The following is a 14,523-nucleotide window of genomic DNA, read 5'->3' on the forward strand; positions in this document are numbered from 1 at the left end:
ATTTTTTGGTTTTTTGATTATGGCCATTCTTGCAGGAGTAAGGTGGTATCGCATTGTGGTTTTGGTTTGCATTTCCCTGATCATTAGTGATGTTGAGCATTTTTTCATATGCTTGTCAGCCATTTGTATATCTTCCTTGGAGAATTGTCTATTGATGTCCTCAGTCCATTTTTTGATGGGATTGTTTGGTTTTTTCTTGCTAATTTGTTTGAGTTCCTTATAGATTCTGGATATTAGTCCTCTGTCAGATGTATAGATCATGAAGATTTTCTCCCACTCTGTGGATTGTCTGTTTACTCTGCTGTTTCATTTACTGTGCAGAAACTCCAGGAAAGGACATGACAAAAAAAGGAAACCACAGACCAATATCCCTGACGAATATAGATGCAAAAATCCATAATAAAATACTAGCTAACTGAATCCAACAGCATATCAAAAAGATTGTCTACCATGATCAAGTAAGTTTCATACTAGAGTTGTAGGGATGGTTTAATATTCGCAAGTCAATACATATGATACACCATATAAACAGAATTAAAAACAAAATCAAATGATCATCTCAACAGTTGCAGAAAAAGCACTTGACAAAATCCAGCATCCCTTTATAATTAAAACCCTCAGCAAAATCAGCATAGAAGGGACAACCCTTCCCCTCAAGAAATCTTCTCATCCTAGCCCTTGCAAAACCCAGTTTTTCACTCAAAGGCATAATCTTCTCTCAAAGAAAATGCTGCATTTTTAATTATAAATTGACAACTTATAATTGTATACATTTACATAGTACGAAGTGATGTTATAATTCACGAATATAACATGATAATTACATCAAGCTAGGTAACATATCCATCACCTCAAATACTTAATGATTTTTATGGTGAGAAGACTTGAAATTTACTCTTAGCAATTTTAAAATATACAATATTCTATCACTAACTATATTCACCATGCTGCATGAGAACTCAAAAAAAGAAAAGATATATTCCATTTTTTGAAGAAAACAGGATACTTTAAATTACTTGCAAATTTTACAAAATAACCAAGTGTTATTTTTTTAAAATGTTCCAATACAAACTTTATGAACATAAACGAATAGAATTTCAGCAAACATCTCCTAGTAAGCAAACCAGAGAAAACCAATTCTTAAACTAAAGATTTAATCAGGTATGTCACGTGGGGTAGAAAAGGCTCTTTAGTAAGTAAGGCTTTATTTTAAGTTCAGATAGAAATTTAAAATACTCTTAAGCCTAAGAAAAATTTAATTTCCCACATTTATAAAAAATAGATCTTACCAGCCAAAGTGCTCAATGAACCGTAATATTAAAAATCCTGGAAGTAATTGAATTTGAGTCTCACAACACCTGAAATAAAACCCTGTCATGTGTAGCAGAGGCGGTGGAAAATGCCTTCTAGTGGGAGATCCACAGTGACCATCTGTTTTATCAATTCAAATTTGGCTTTATTAACAGAAGCAGAACAGATTGTACCAAAAAAAAAAAAAACTGCCCAACACTCCAAAGTTACTTTCTGTTCTTTTTATCAGGATAATCTTAATCAGATGTGGTATATTCTCAAAAATGTGAGAAAATAGCTTTTTCAATCCAAGACACATTTGCTTAACCTCCATAGGATCCTTACCAGAAAAGCATTATCTTTCCGTAAGAATTATGAAACACTTAACTCTTAGGATAACTGGATATAAGCAGCTTAGGGAGACGTGACTAACACAATGAAAAAAATACTTAATAATCTAGAAAATAAAATTTTTGTGGACATTTTAACAGTTCATATGTCTCTTTTAGGGAAGGGTAGGCATCCTGTAGTTTGTATCAAGCTACTATTCTTAATTCAATCTAATTACATATATTTTACTATGTTTCATAAGAACCAATTATTATACATTTGATTATGTCCAGATACAGATTTATTAAAGAGCCACATTTCACTCTAAGCAAACTCAAGGGCTTTCCAACCATTCTCAGGCTTAAAAACAAAATCAGTCCTCAACGTACTAATAGATAATCATGATGTGCCATTAACTGCCTGTACAACTATGGAACATTTACAAGATTTACTCAAACAACAAGTATTTATTGAAAGAAGCCACTATGTGAATGGCTGGGGATATAGCTGAGGCAGAGGAAGAGACAGAAATAATAAAATACATTTCCTAATCCCACAGAGCTTATTCTTTAGAAAGGAAGGCAACATTAAGTAAGGATATAAATTATTGTTTTAATTACAATTGTGATAAGCACTATAAGAAACAAGCAGAGGGCACCAGGAAAGTATTTAATAAGGAGACGTGACCTTGCCTGGGAGATCAGAGGATTCCTTAAGGAAGTGGTATTTAAACTGAGAGTTGAAGGATACATAAAAGATGACCAGGTAAAGAATAAGGAAGTCTGGGTATTGTAGGTATTCCCTAGACAGAGGGAACAGCACATAAAAAGACGTGGAAGCAGGAAAGAGCTTGGCATATTCAAGGCCTTGAAAAGACATCAGTGTCATAGGCATTAAGGTGGGAATGAAGCTGGAGAGGCATGGAAGGGCCAGATCATACAGCAGAGCCTCACAGGCCACGGTAAAGATCACAATCTTCATTTTAGGAGCAACAGGAGTCATTAAAAGGTGGTGAAAAGGAGAATGGCATGTTCAGGTGGCTGGCTCCTGTGGGCAGATCAATCAGAGGATGTTTGCAGGACATCACTTAAGAGACTACTGTAAAGGTCTGCAGCCCCGAAGATGCAGACACAGGTAGTGGCAGTGGAGGGCAGAGACATGGACTTCAAAAACCTTAGCTGCTTCTGTGATCACTAAGATCGCTAAAACTTTATGATTCCACAAAGTTTCTTTGCTTTAATTTATGCACAGTTAGGCCTGTACTATCTACAGATGTTCAAACTGTTCTCCCATGTGTTCTAGGTCTTTTGACAAAATTAACTGACATTCCCTCCTTGAACCTTTTTTCTTGGCTTCTCTAATGTCACATTCTCCTGGTTTTCGTTTTATTTCAGTGGTTACTCCTTCCCAGCATCCTTTGTAGGTATCTCCCCTCTCTCCATCATTTCTTAATGTTTGAGGATCCTGGGATTTGATCCTGAGTCCCATTCTCTTCTCTAATACACACTTTCTCCCTAGTTAATTTCATCCAGACCCATAACTTTAAACACCACCTTTGGCTAAAGAATTCAAATTGCCAGAGAACTCCTGACTGTCTTATCCTATCTGATATGTTAACTCAGATGCATCTTAAACTTTGGTCTAACCACTACACTCCAGCTTTCTGTTGCTCTTTAACAAGCCCTGCTAATTCCTATTTCAGAGCATTTGCACTTGGTGTTTGTTCCCTTGGCCAAAAACACTCTTTCCCCTGAACTTCACAGTTGTCTCCTTCGTAGTATTCAATTCTCAGTTTAAAGGTATCTCCTCAGCAAAGCTTTCTCTAAAGATCAGTCACTCTAACAGACACCCAATCACACTACTATATCATCCTGTCTTAATTTTCTGGATAGCACTTGTTAATACTTGATATTTTTTTCTGTCTTTCCTCACCAGAAATTAAGTCCTATAAGAACAAAAGCCTTGTCTATCATCTTCATCATAAGACTGCCAGCACACACAACAGTTCAGGGTATATGGTGGTGTTCAAAAGAATATCTGCTAAACATGTGAATGAAGGTTGTTAATTTCAGATATAATTTCAAATCAATTTTTTGTCCAAAATGCACTATCAATTTTACGTATATAAAGTCTATTATGAGATGAATACAACTATAAAAGATTCTCATGTGTCTTACAAGTACAGATTGCTAGAATTCTAAAATGCATTTTCTTTGCCCAGTTATATGATAAAAAAAAATCAGACAATATATATGTTAAAGTACAGTTGACCCTTCAATAACATGGGTTTGAACTGCACAGGTCCACTTACACGTGAATTTTCTTCTGCCTCTGCCACCCAAGACAGCAAAGACCAACCCCTCCTCTTCTTCCTCCTCTCTCACCTGCTAAATGTGAAAATGATGAGGATGAAGACCTTATGACCATCTACATCCACTTAATGAACGGTTAATTTATTTTCTCTTCCTTAAGGTTTTCTTAGTAACATTTTTCTTCTCTTCCTTAAAAGAGTATAGTACATATTGGATGCCGCATGCAGGGTTTAAAAAAAAAAGAGTAGAGTATACAATACCTATAACATACAAAATGTGTTAATTTATTGTTTATTTTATTGGAAAAGCTTCCAGTCAATAGTAGACTATTAGTAATTAAGTTTCTGGAGACTCAAAAGTTAGACAGGGATTTTTGACTGTGCAGGGGGTTGGATCACCTAACTGCCATGTTGTTCAAGGGTTAACTGTACATGAGTCAAGGAAAACTTAAGTGTATACAATACCTGCCCATGATCATAGTGCCATTAATGATATTTAAAAGGAGGCAATAGGAAAACATGCTCCAAATGATGCACAGTGTGTACAATATCCAAGCTGACATCAGCAATGACTAACTGGGAATATCATAAAGCTGGATTCCAGTATGACTCTCCAGCAGCTCTCTGACATGCTGAACTGGTCCTATATTAAATCACCCATAGGTTCACCTATTATGGACTTGTTAAGTCAAAGGAATGATTGGCTTTAATAATCACTTATTAACATGTGGTAATCCTAAGAAATATGAGTAACAAAAAAAAAGACAAATCTGTGAGTTTTTTCAGTCAAATTTTAGGAGTAATGGGGTATTTGTTTTTAAAGATCCGAAGTTTTAAAGGTGACTGCCTAGTTTTAGAGATCAAGACATGAATTATGTAAAATAAAATAAAAAAGGAAAAAAAGACATGAATTATATTATTTCTCAAACTGTTTTTCCAGTGATTCTGACAAGTGTACCCTTCATGAGATACCCACGCTTCTCAAGACATTACAGAAAATTCTTCACGTGTCTCTACATTTCTATCTAGAAATACTGTCTTATTATTTGTAGATTATTGAACTGGCTTATCAAAATTTCAGTGTTTTATTTTTAAAATCTAGTTTAAAAACAATGAGGCAAATTAGCTGGAGTGGAGTGTGCAGGGGTGAGAGTTAGCAGGAGATAAGGTTGAAGCAGTGACGAGTGTCCTGGTAAACATGGAGCATGCTAAACCATCACGAAGACTTGGTCTTTTGGTAAATGAAATGGAAAAGCTTTTGACAGTTTTGTACAAAAGAAGAGTGACAAGATCTGACAACATTTTAAAAAGATCACTCCAGGCCAGGAACGGTGGCTCACACCCATAATCCCAGCACTTTGGGAGACCAAGGTGGGCAGATCACTTGAGGCCAGCAGTTCGAGACCAGCCTGGCCACCATGACGAAACTCCGTCTCTACTAAAAATACAAAAATTAGCCAGGTGTGGTGGCACACGCTTGTAATCCCAGTCACTTGGGAGGCTGAGGCACAAGAATTGCTTGAACCCAGGAGGCAGAGGTTGCAGTGAGCCAAGATTGCGCCACAGCACTCCAGCCTAGGCGACAGTGAGAGACTCTGTCTCAAAAAAAAAAATTTTTAAAATCACTCCACCTGCTGGTTTGAACACAGATTGTACAGAAGTGCAGCAAAAATTGGGAAACCAATTAAAAATTTAATACAATAATACAAGTGATAAATAATGGTGGCTTCAATCAGATTATAAGAGTGGAGGTGGTAAAGAAGTAAGCAGATTGTGGATATATTCTAAAGGTGAGCCATCAGGGAGTAGATTGAGGGGTTAGGGAAGTAGACATCAGGGAAGAGGTACAGGCAAAAAATACAAAGTTGAATGTCATCAGCATACAAAAATGGTATTTAAATGGCATCAGAAACTTTAAGACTAGAAGAGCCCCGGGCACTCCAACATTTAAAAGTAGAAAAGATAACAGTAACAACTAAGCAGGGGTAGCCAGAGTTAAAAACAGGCAGAGCACAGAAGACTTTTAGGGCAGTAAAAAGACCTATAAAATTGATAAACTCTTGGTGAGATGAATGAAGAAAGAGGGAAGGCATAAATAATATCAAAACTGAAGAAGAAATCACTATACATGTATTATAGACATTAAAAGATAAGGTGTTTTACACAATTTTGTGCTAATAAATTTGAAAATTAAATCAAACTGAAAAATCATAGGTAAATACAACTTACCAAAACTGACATACAAAAGAAAAAGAAAATCTGAATAATTTAAAAAACTGAATCCTACAAAGAAAATTCCTGATCCAGATGGCTTCACCAGCAAATACTTAAGAATAAAACTATATCAATCTTACACAAACTCTTCACAAAAGAGAGCTTTCCAACCCATTTATAAGGCCAGCATAACATCAACATAAAAATCTGTCAAGGACATTATGGAAACGGGAAAATTATTGGCCGAATCTCACTCTAACACATAAATCTTAAACAGAAGATCAGCAGATCAAATCCAGCAAGGATAACACATTATAATGAATTGGGATTGTTCCAGGAATACAAGGTTTACAAAATCAGTCCATGTATTTCATCTTATTAAAAGATTAAAAAGATGGCCGGGCACAGTGGCTCACGCCTGTAATCCCAGCAGTATGGGAGGCCGAGGCAGGTGGATAATCTGAGGTCAGGAGTTCGAGACCAGCCTGGACAAAATGGTGAAACTTCATCTCTACCAAAAATACAAAAATTAACCGGCATGGTGATGGGTGCCTGTAGTCCCAGCTACTTGGGAGGCTGAAATGGGAGAAATACTTGAACCTGGGAAGCTGAGATTGCAGTGAGCTGAGATTGTGCCACTGGACTCCAGCCTGGGTGACAGAGCGAGATTCTGTCTCCAAAAAAAAAAAGATAAAAATTGTCTCATTAGATGCAGAAAAAATGCTTCCTAAAATTCTATATCGTTTGTGGTTTAGAAAAACAATCTAGAGCAAACAACAAATAGAAGGAAAGTTTCTTTATCTGAAAAAAAAGTATCTACCACAAACATCAACAGTAAACATTATATTTATGATGACACAGTGAAGGGTATCCCTTTGAGACTGGGAACAAGAAAAAGATAGACCTGTTGTCACCACATTTATTCAGCACTCTGCTAGAGGTCCTAGACACTGCAGTTAAAAAAAAAAAAAGGAAAAATACGAAACATGGGAGAGTTACAAAAGATGAACTACAGCTTTCATTATTCATAGATTATATAATTGTGTACATATAAAATCCAAAATGATCTACAGATGAATTATTAGAATTAATGAGTTTAGTAAGGGTGCTGGGCATAAAGCCAATATACAAAAACTGCATTTCTATATACCAGTAACAATTATTTTTTATAAATTTACATGATGATTCCATCTATAACAGTATCAAAAACATCAAATATCTAGGAATTAATCCCAAAAGATATTTGGGATCTACACAGAGAAAATTATAAAACATTACTGAGGAAAAAAAGGTCTAAAATAAATGAAGGGATACATCATGTTCATAAACGGGAAGACTAATTATAGTAGAGATGTCAATTCTCCCCAAACTGACCTACACAGTCAATGTAATACCAATCAGAATCATAAGAGGTTTTCTGCTTGCTTTGTAAAAATTATCATTTATTCTAAAATTTATATAGAAATGCAAAGGGCCAAGAATAGATAAGACGATCTTAAAAAAGAAAAACAAGAGGGGAGGACTTGCCCTACCAGATATCAAGACTTAATTTAAAGCTATAGCAATTAAGTCAGGTGACACTCGTACAAGGAAAGACCAATGAACTAGAGAAAAGAGCCTAGAAACAGACCTACAGAAATATGGACATTTGATTTTATGACAAAAGTGGTAATGCAGAACAAAGAAGAAAGGGAAGATTTTTTCCAATAAATTGTTCAAGACAACCAGATATCCATAAGGAAAAAATAAAACTTGACCTTCTTCAAATCACATCTAAACATTATTTCACATAGATTTTAGACCTGAATGTGAAAGATAAAACATAAAATGTCCATATTCTAGACCAGAGGCTCTTGGCCTGAGGTCCTCTGACCCAAAGGTCCTGTGGATAGACTTCAAGATATAAAAGATACTTCTGACACATCATTTGTATCCCATCATGCCTTAGCATTTTGGTGTGCCAGTTTCAACTGCAAGCATCTACATCTTTTTGTCTGAGGTTTTCTAGGAGCTGGTTATGAGTGCTGAGAACTGATGCCTGGCCCTCACCTGCCTTCAACTGATGTGTGTAAAGAACATGTGTAAGGAACACGATGCAAGTGAGGAACACGGGTTCCCAGAGGACCCAGAGATTCAAGCTTCTTAATACACTTAATAAAGGTTATTAAGTGCCTTCACTTCCCTGCTTCCAATCCAGTATATTTCGTGTGATCATTCCCCATATTAATTACTTACACTTGAATCCTTATCTCAGGGTCTGCTTCTGAAGAAACCAAGAAAACTAAGACCCAAAGGCACCATGAACCTTAATGGGGAAAAACAATTACTTCTCTATTTTCATAAATGCTAATTGAAAAAAACAAACCAAAGTAGTATTGGCAGTACATATGATTTTGTCTCTAACAGAATCAAAGATGTTTTCATATCACATGACAGTTACTGCATATTTCAAAGTATTTTTTACACTCATTTCTACTTTGAAATTGTTAGTTATTGGAACTACTACTAAACCGCACATGATTGCAGTCTTCCTGTCTATATTGTTCATGCAACCGTTAAGCAACTACCTCTGTGCCAACTAACTGCTGAGCAATAAAACAGTAAAGTTTAACGTTTCTACAACTAGAGATCAACCCAAAAAGCCTTCAGTGAATTTTGTTGTTTTTGGAAAGCCTATCCTCACCTTAGAAAGTGAGATACTGAAATTTTAATTCCACATACAATAGCTAAACACAATTAAAACTGCCCATATTTTAAGTGCAATTTTTGTTACCGAATGCATTAATTTAAAAGTACATAATGTCTCTATCACAAATGTATTTTTTAAATATCTTGAAGCTGTATTTCAATAATTTCTTTTGTAATGCTACGTATTTTATTTTATGCATTTAAAAACATCATACTACAAGGAAAGTTATTATAGGCTTCACTAGATTTGCAAAGGAATACACAGCACAAAAAAACTTAAAGCAACTCTGGTCTAGAAGATTATGTAACATAGGAAAATCCTCAGAATCTCACAGTATGAAAAACTTACTAAATAGGACTCAGAAAAACACTGATATATTTGACATTAAAATCAAATATCTCTCATCAAAAGACACCATTAAGAGAATGAATGAGCAACTAATGGAGTGGGAGAAGATCTTTGCAAAACATGTAACTGACAAAAAGCTCATACCCATAATAAAGAACTCCTACAAATCAACAAAAGACCAAAAACTATTTTAAAAACAGGCAAGGAACTTGCCCAGTTACTTTCTTTTAAATCAGTCATCCAAATACCCAATAAATAAATGAAAAGGCATTTAGCCTCATTAATAATCAGGGAAATGCACTTTAAAACTACAAGGAGGCCAGGCACAGTGGCTCACGCCTGTAATCTCAACACTTAGGGAGTCCAAAACAGGAGGATCACTTGAGGCCAGGAGTTCAAAACCAGCTTGGGCAACATAAGGAGATACCAACTCTACCAAAAAAAAATAGATAAAACTTAGCCAGCCATGGTGGTGCATGCCTGTAGTCCCAGCTACTTAGGAGGCTGAGGCAGGAGGATCGCTTGAGCCCAGGAGTTCAAGGTTACAGTGAGCTATGATCGGCCAATGTACTCCAGCCTGGGTGACAGAGTGAGACTCTGTCTCTAAAAAAACAAAAAACAAAAAAAACTACAAGCAGGTGGTACTTGACATCTACCAAATTTATAAAAGTTTAAAAGTCAGACCATATCAGCACTGGCTAGGAGCAACAGGAACTACTGTATACTATTAGAGTGTAAATTAGTATATCAACTTTGGAAAACAGATTGGTATTATCTACTGAAATTAAAGATACATATAACATATAACCCAGCAATTCTATTCCTACGTATATACCCAAGAGAAATCCACACAAAAGCCTAACAGACATGTACAAGACATCTGCTGCAGCATTATTTAATGCATGTCAGAAATGGTATGGCAGATCAATGGAAAAAGAATGAACTATTCAGTAAATGTTATTGAGACAACTTTCATTTGGATTAGGGACTTAATTATAAGAGATTAAAATTTTAAGATTTTAGGAGAAAATAAAAAAGAATACTTTTATAGCATCACAGTAAGAAATTTTCCTAAACAAGATTCAAACTACAATTAACTCACTATATATTGTGGATATTTTTGTAAAATCTTTATACTTCAAAAGTAGATACTGAAATATTTACAGACGAATGACATCAGTGACACAAGCCTAAATAATCCAACTGGGGGAGGAGTAGTACAGATGAAACAAGATTGGCTGAGTGATAACTGCTGAAGCTAAGTGATGGGTACATAGGAGTTCAGTACCTTTCTATTCATGTTTGAAGAAAAATTTTTTTAATTTAGGGCATCATAAATAAAGGGAAAAGAGACCAGCCTGGGCGACATAATGAAACCTTATTTCTACAAAAAAAAACAACAAAAAACTAGCCAGATGTGATGGTACACACCTGTATTCCCAGCTGAGGTAGGAGGACTGCCTAAGCCCAGGAGGTCAACGCTGCAATGAGCCATGACTGTGCCATTGCACGCTAGCCTGGGTGACAGATTGAGATTCAGTCTCAAAAAAAAAAAAAAAAAGAAAAGAAAAGAAAAAAAAGAAAAACACAAACTCTGTTAAGTTCAGAACTGTGCAAAACTAAATATTACCTTATTTGGGAATTTAGATGAGTGAAACTTTTTTAAATAAATTAATAAACATGAAAATCAGGATTCTGCTTGCCTGGGGTGGGAGGGGAGGAAGGAGATGCATGGAGAAAGATAAAGGACCCATTTGTTTTATGTTCTTTGTCTCAAGTTGAGGAGTAGGGTACATGTGTATTTGTTTATTCTTTATTATATCTTATATAACATGTTTTATATATACTTTTTTAATTCATGAAATATTTTGTAATTTAAAAAAAATCAGAGAATTTTAAAACCTCTTAAAAATTAAAAATTTAATAGCAGAAAAAAATTACTTTGAAGTTACATCTGAAAAGTCCCCCAGAAATTAAAAGAAAAAGATGAATAAGTGGACAACAGTAAAGGGGGAAAATAGTAAAATAGAGAATTAGTGTAAAAGTATCCATATCTGAATAAGAAAAGATTCAGAGAGAGAAAGAAATAACATGAAAGAAATAATATAATCTCTCAGAATTGAAAGACATGAGTTTCAGATTTAACAGGTCCCCCAAATGTCGTAGTGTTAGCTGGATAGTGTGCTTTGGCTTTGATTCTGGGTGAGTGCAGGAGAGTAGTCTTCATACAATTTCTTCAGGTGTAGTCAGTGTCAGTGGTGGCTGTGAGTTACTCATTGGCTTAGGCTGTGGTTGGTAGCAGAGGCTGTAGTGAGGCTTTGCTGCAGACAGGGACACCAGACAGGCCAGTTCTGAGGCACCCGTGGTGGCAGAGGCAGGCCAGGCATGCAGGCCCTTGGGCTCCCAGGCAGCATACAAGGACGCCAGTAGTCACAGATCCAGGAGGACCAGTCCTTGGGCCTACAGGCAGCTTGCTCAGGTGCCAGTGGTTATGGAAAACAGTATGGAGTTTTCTCAAAAAAACAAAACTAGAACTACCATACAGTTCATCAATCCTACTAATGGGTATTTATCCAAAAAAAAGGAAATCAGTGTATCAAAGGGATAGCTACACTCCCATGTTTACTGCAACACTATTCACAATAGCCTAGATATAGAATCAACCTACATGCCCATCAGTAAATGAAGGGATAAATGAAATGTGGTAAATATACACAGTGGAATACTATTTGGCTGTACAAACGACAAAATCCTATAACTTGTAGTAACATAAATGGAACTAGAAGTCATTATGTTACGTGAAATAAGACAAGCACAGAAAGAAAAAATACCATTATTTTCTCAATCTTACGTGGGAGCTAAAAAAGGAGATGAAGAGAAATTGGTTAATTGGTACAAATACACAGTTAGATAGATGGAATAAGTTCTAGTGTTCAATAGTACAGTAGGGTGGCAATGGTTAACAATAATATATTGTATATTTCAATTAACTAGAAGATTTGAAATGTTGCCAACACAAAAAGAGATAAACATTTGAGGTGATGGATATCCTAAATACTCTAATTTGACCATCATTACACATTACGCATGTATCAAAATATCACATGTATCCCATATATATATCAATTAAAAAGTTTATTGAGATATAATATCGAAGGTCAGTGATTTTTCAACCCAATTCTATGCCCGAGAAAATCAAGCATAAGAAAAAAATCTTTCAGACACGTAAGGCCTGAAAAAATGTTTTTTCCTATTCACCTTTCTTCAGGAACCTATTGGGGGATATCTCCATCAAAACAAGAAAAAAGGAAGATAAATGATGCTAAGAAACAGAAAATTTAACAAAGGAGAGAGGCAAAGAGAATTTCCCAAAGTTGGTAAAAGAAAATCCGAAAATGGTAGCTCTGCTATTTTAGACTGGTAGAGCAATTAAGCTGAATGAGAGCAAAGAGAACTCATGTTCCCAGAATACCTCCTATGTGGGATTATACTGAGAAAAGAGTCAAAGCAGTTCTAAGGATGAATTGGGTATATAGAAAAAAAAGCAAACCGTAAAACAAAGCAATTATTATCTCCAAAGTAATTACTATTAAGAATAATCTGTACAATCTTAATAACATAAACAATAACTTCTGATTTACCCAAAATCATGAGATACCTACATCAGGAAGATAGGAGCAAGTGAAATGAATATGTGTATATATTAGATGTGAAGATGAAGTTGGGGATATCAACCCCTCACCTTTATCAAGCTAAAGCCTCAGCTTCTACAGTGGGAAGGCAAAAAATAATATATATAACTCAGGGGGCTGGGCAGAATCAAGAAATGGGAGCACCTGCAAGTTACTGAAGGACATGGAAGGAAATAGCAAAATATTCACCTTGACAAATAACTGCCTCCTGGACACAGGAATTAGCGTTGGAATAATGAGGCAAGCAGTACATCTTTTCATTGTGAATCCAGTATTATTTTACTTTTTAAGTTATGTACATATGCTATTTTTAAACACAAAACTTAGTTTTTAAAAATGCAAATAAGCCAAGGTCAAATAAGAGTAATAAGAATAGCCATTATTTTCCAAGTGCCTACAACCTGTGAGCAAAATACCAGGTCTTTTACAAACACCACTTTTATTCTTCAGGCCAGCTTTGCCAAGGAGGATTATCCCAGTTTTACAGATGAGAAAACTGAAAATAAAAATAAATAAGGAACATTTTTAATTCTTTTATTTGTTTATTTCGTATGTTTTTGCTTGATCCTTTACCTTTCCAGCAGTGGCAAAATATTCACCATCAGGAGACCATTCCATCAAATGTACAGATACTGAGGTTCTAAAAAAGAGAGAGTTAGGCAATTAGCCCTTTTAAAATCTGGTGTACTGTATATAAAAATGGTCAAGATGAGATTTTTGTAACATCAAAGTCAGAATCCTCAGAATAAGACTGTTTTTGCTTCCCTAAAAATATAAATAAAATATTTCACCTCCATAAAAATGTAAATTAATTAAAACTAATCCAACATTCACTTTGGGAAAAGAAGAATGTAAGTAACATGAATACAGTATATCTCCACCTACATGTCCCACCAACATCCTAAATATAACATGTTAAAAGCTGAGCTTATCATCATCCCTGACTAGTCTTCGTCACATAATCTATATGACTGTTAATAGTACATCTTCCACTTGAAAGAGTGGCTGGCAACTTTCACATCTTCCCCCTCCCCATCCTTACCTCAATGTATTAATGAGTAATTCCTATGTATCAACCCTGTCAACTCCTGTCCTGGGGCTATAACTATGAAAATACTTTCATCCTTTTTTTAAATGATTAACTGTAGCACAAATTAAAGAATGCTATTATATGGGTTTTGGTTAGAAAAAATCTACTTTCTAGGCATCTAAATGCAATGGTACCATCAAAAAATAAAGATCTTTGTGAAAGGAAACATATTTTAGGAAGCACTTGCTTTTAATTAATGAATATAACAATAGAAATAGACACTAACTTGCACTGCCAGACACACTTCCAATCATTTAAAACAGGAGGAATTGTATTATCAATTTCTTCCTCCTCTTCCAGAATATCATCTCCTGGAGGAGCCCACAACTGAATAGAATCAGTTGCTGTCAACAATCTATTATCTGAAAATTAAAGAATGTTATGATGAATATGCAAATATTATATAGGGAAATAAATGCACATGGGCTTCTGTTTAGATCTGTAAACTATTAATATTATGTGAAAAGTAAGCAATATCGCCAATGAAAAACACTTGGTATATATTTTTTTAAAGTCCCTTATAAGAAAAAAAAGAATCTTCTGGACAACAAAGATTCTT

The 14,523-nt window shown here is 35.2% G+C and overlaps 1 protein-coding gene across 8 annotated transcripts in view; it reads right to left on the reverse strand.

Annotated features, from left to right (window-relative positions):
- DMXL2 (Dmx like 2) overlaps nucleotides 1–14,523 on the reverse strand; it is a 172,574-nt gene that overhangs the window by 102,158 nt on the left and 55,893 nt on the right. For all 8 annotated transcript variants that reach the window (XM_055363012.2, XM_019011116.4, XM_055363013.2 and 5 more), the window contains exons 5-6: nucleotides 14,191–14,326; nucleotides 13,448–13,514 (exon numbers count right to left, since the gene is read on the reverse strand). In XM_055363012.2, the coding sequence (XP_055218987.2) occupies nucleotides 13,448–13,514; nucleotides 14,191–14,326 (203 nt within the window). The remainder of the gene's footprint in view (nucleotides 1–13,447; nucleotides 13,515–14,190; nucleotides 14,327–14,523) is intronic.

This window comes from Gorilla gorilla, chromosome 16, assembly GCF_029281585.2.
Source record: "Gorilla gorilla gorilla isolate KB3781 chromosome 16, NHGRI_mGorGor1-v2.1_pri, whole genome shotgun sequence".
Taxonomy (NCBI): Eukaryota; Metazoa; Chordata; class Mammalia; order Primates; family Hominidae; genus Gorilla; species Gorilla gorilla.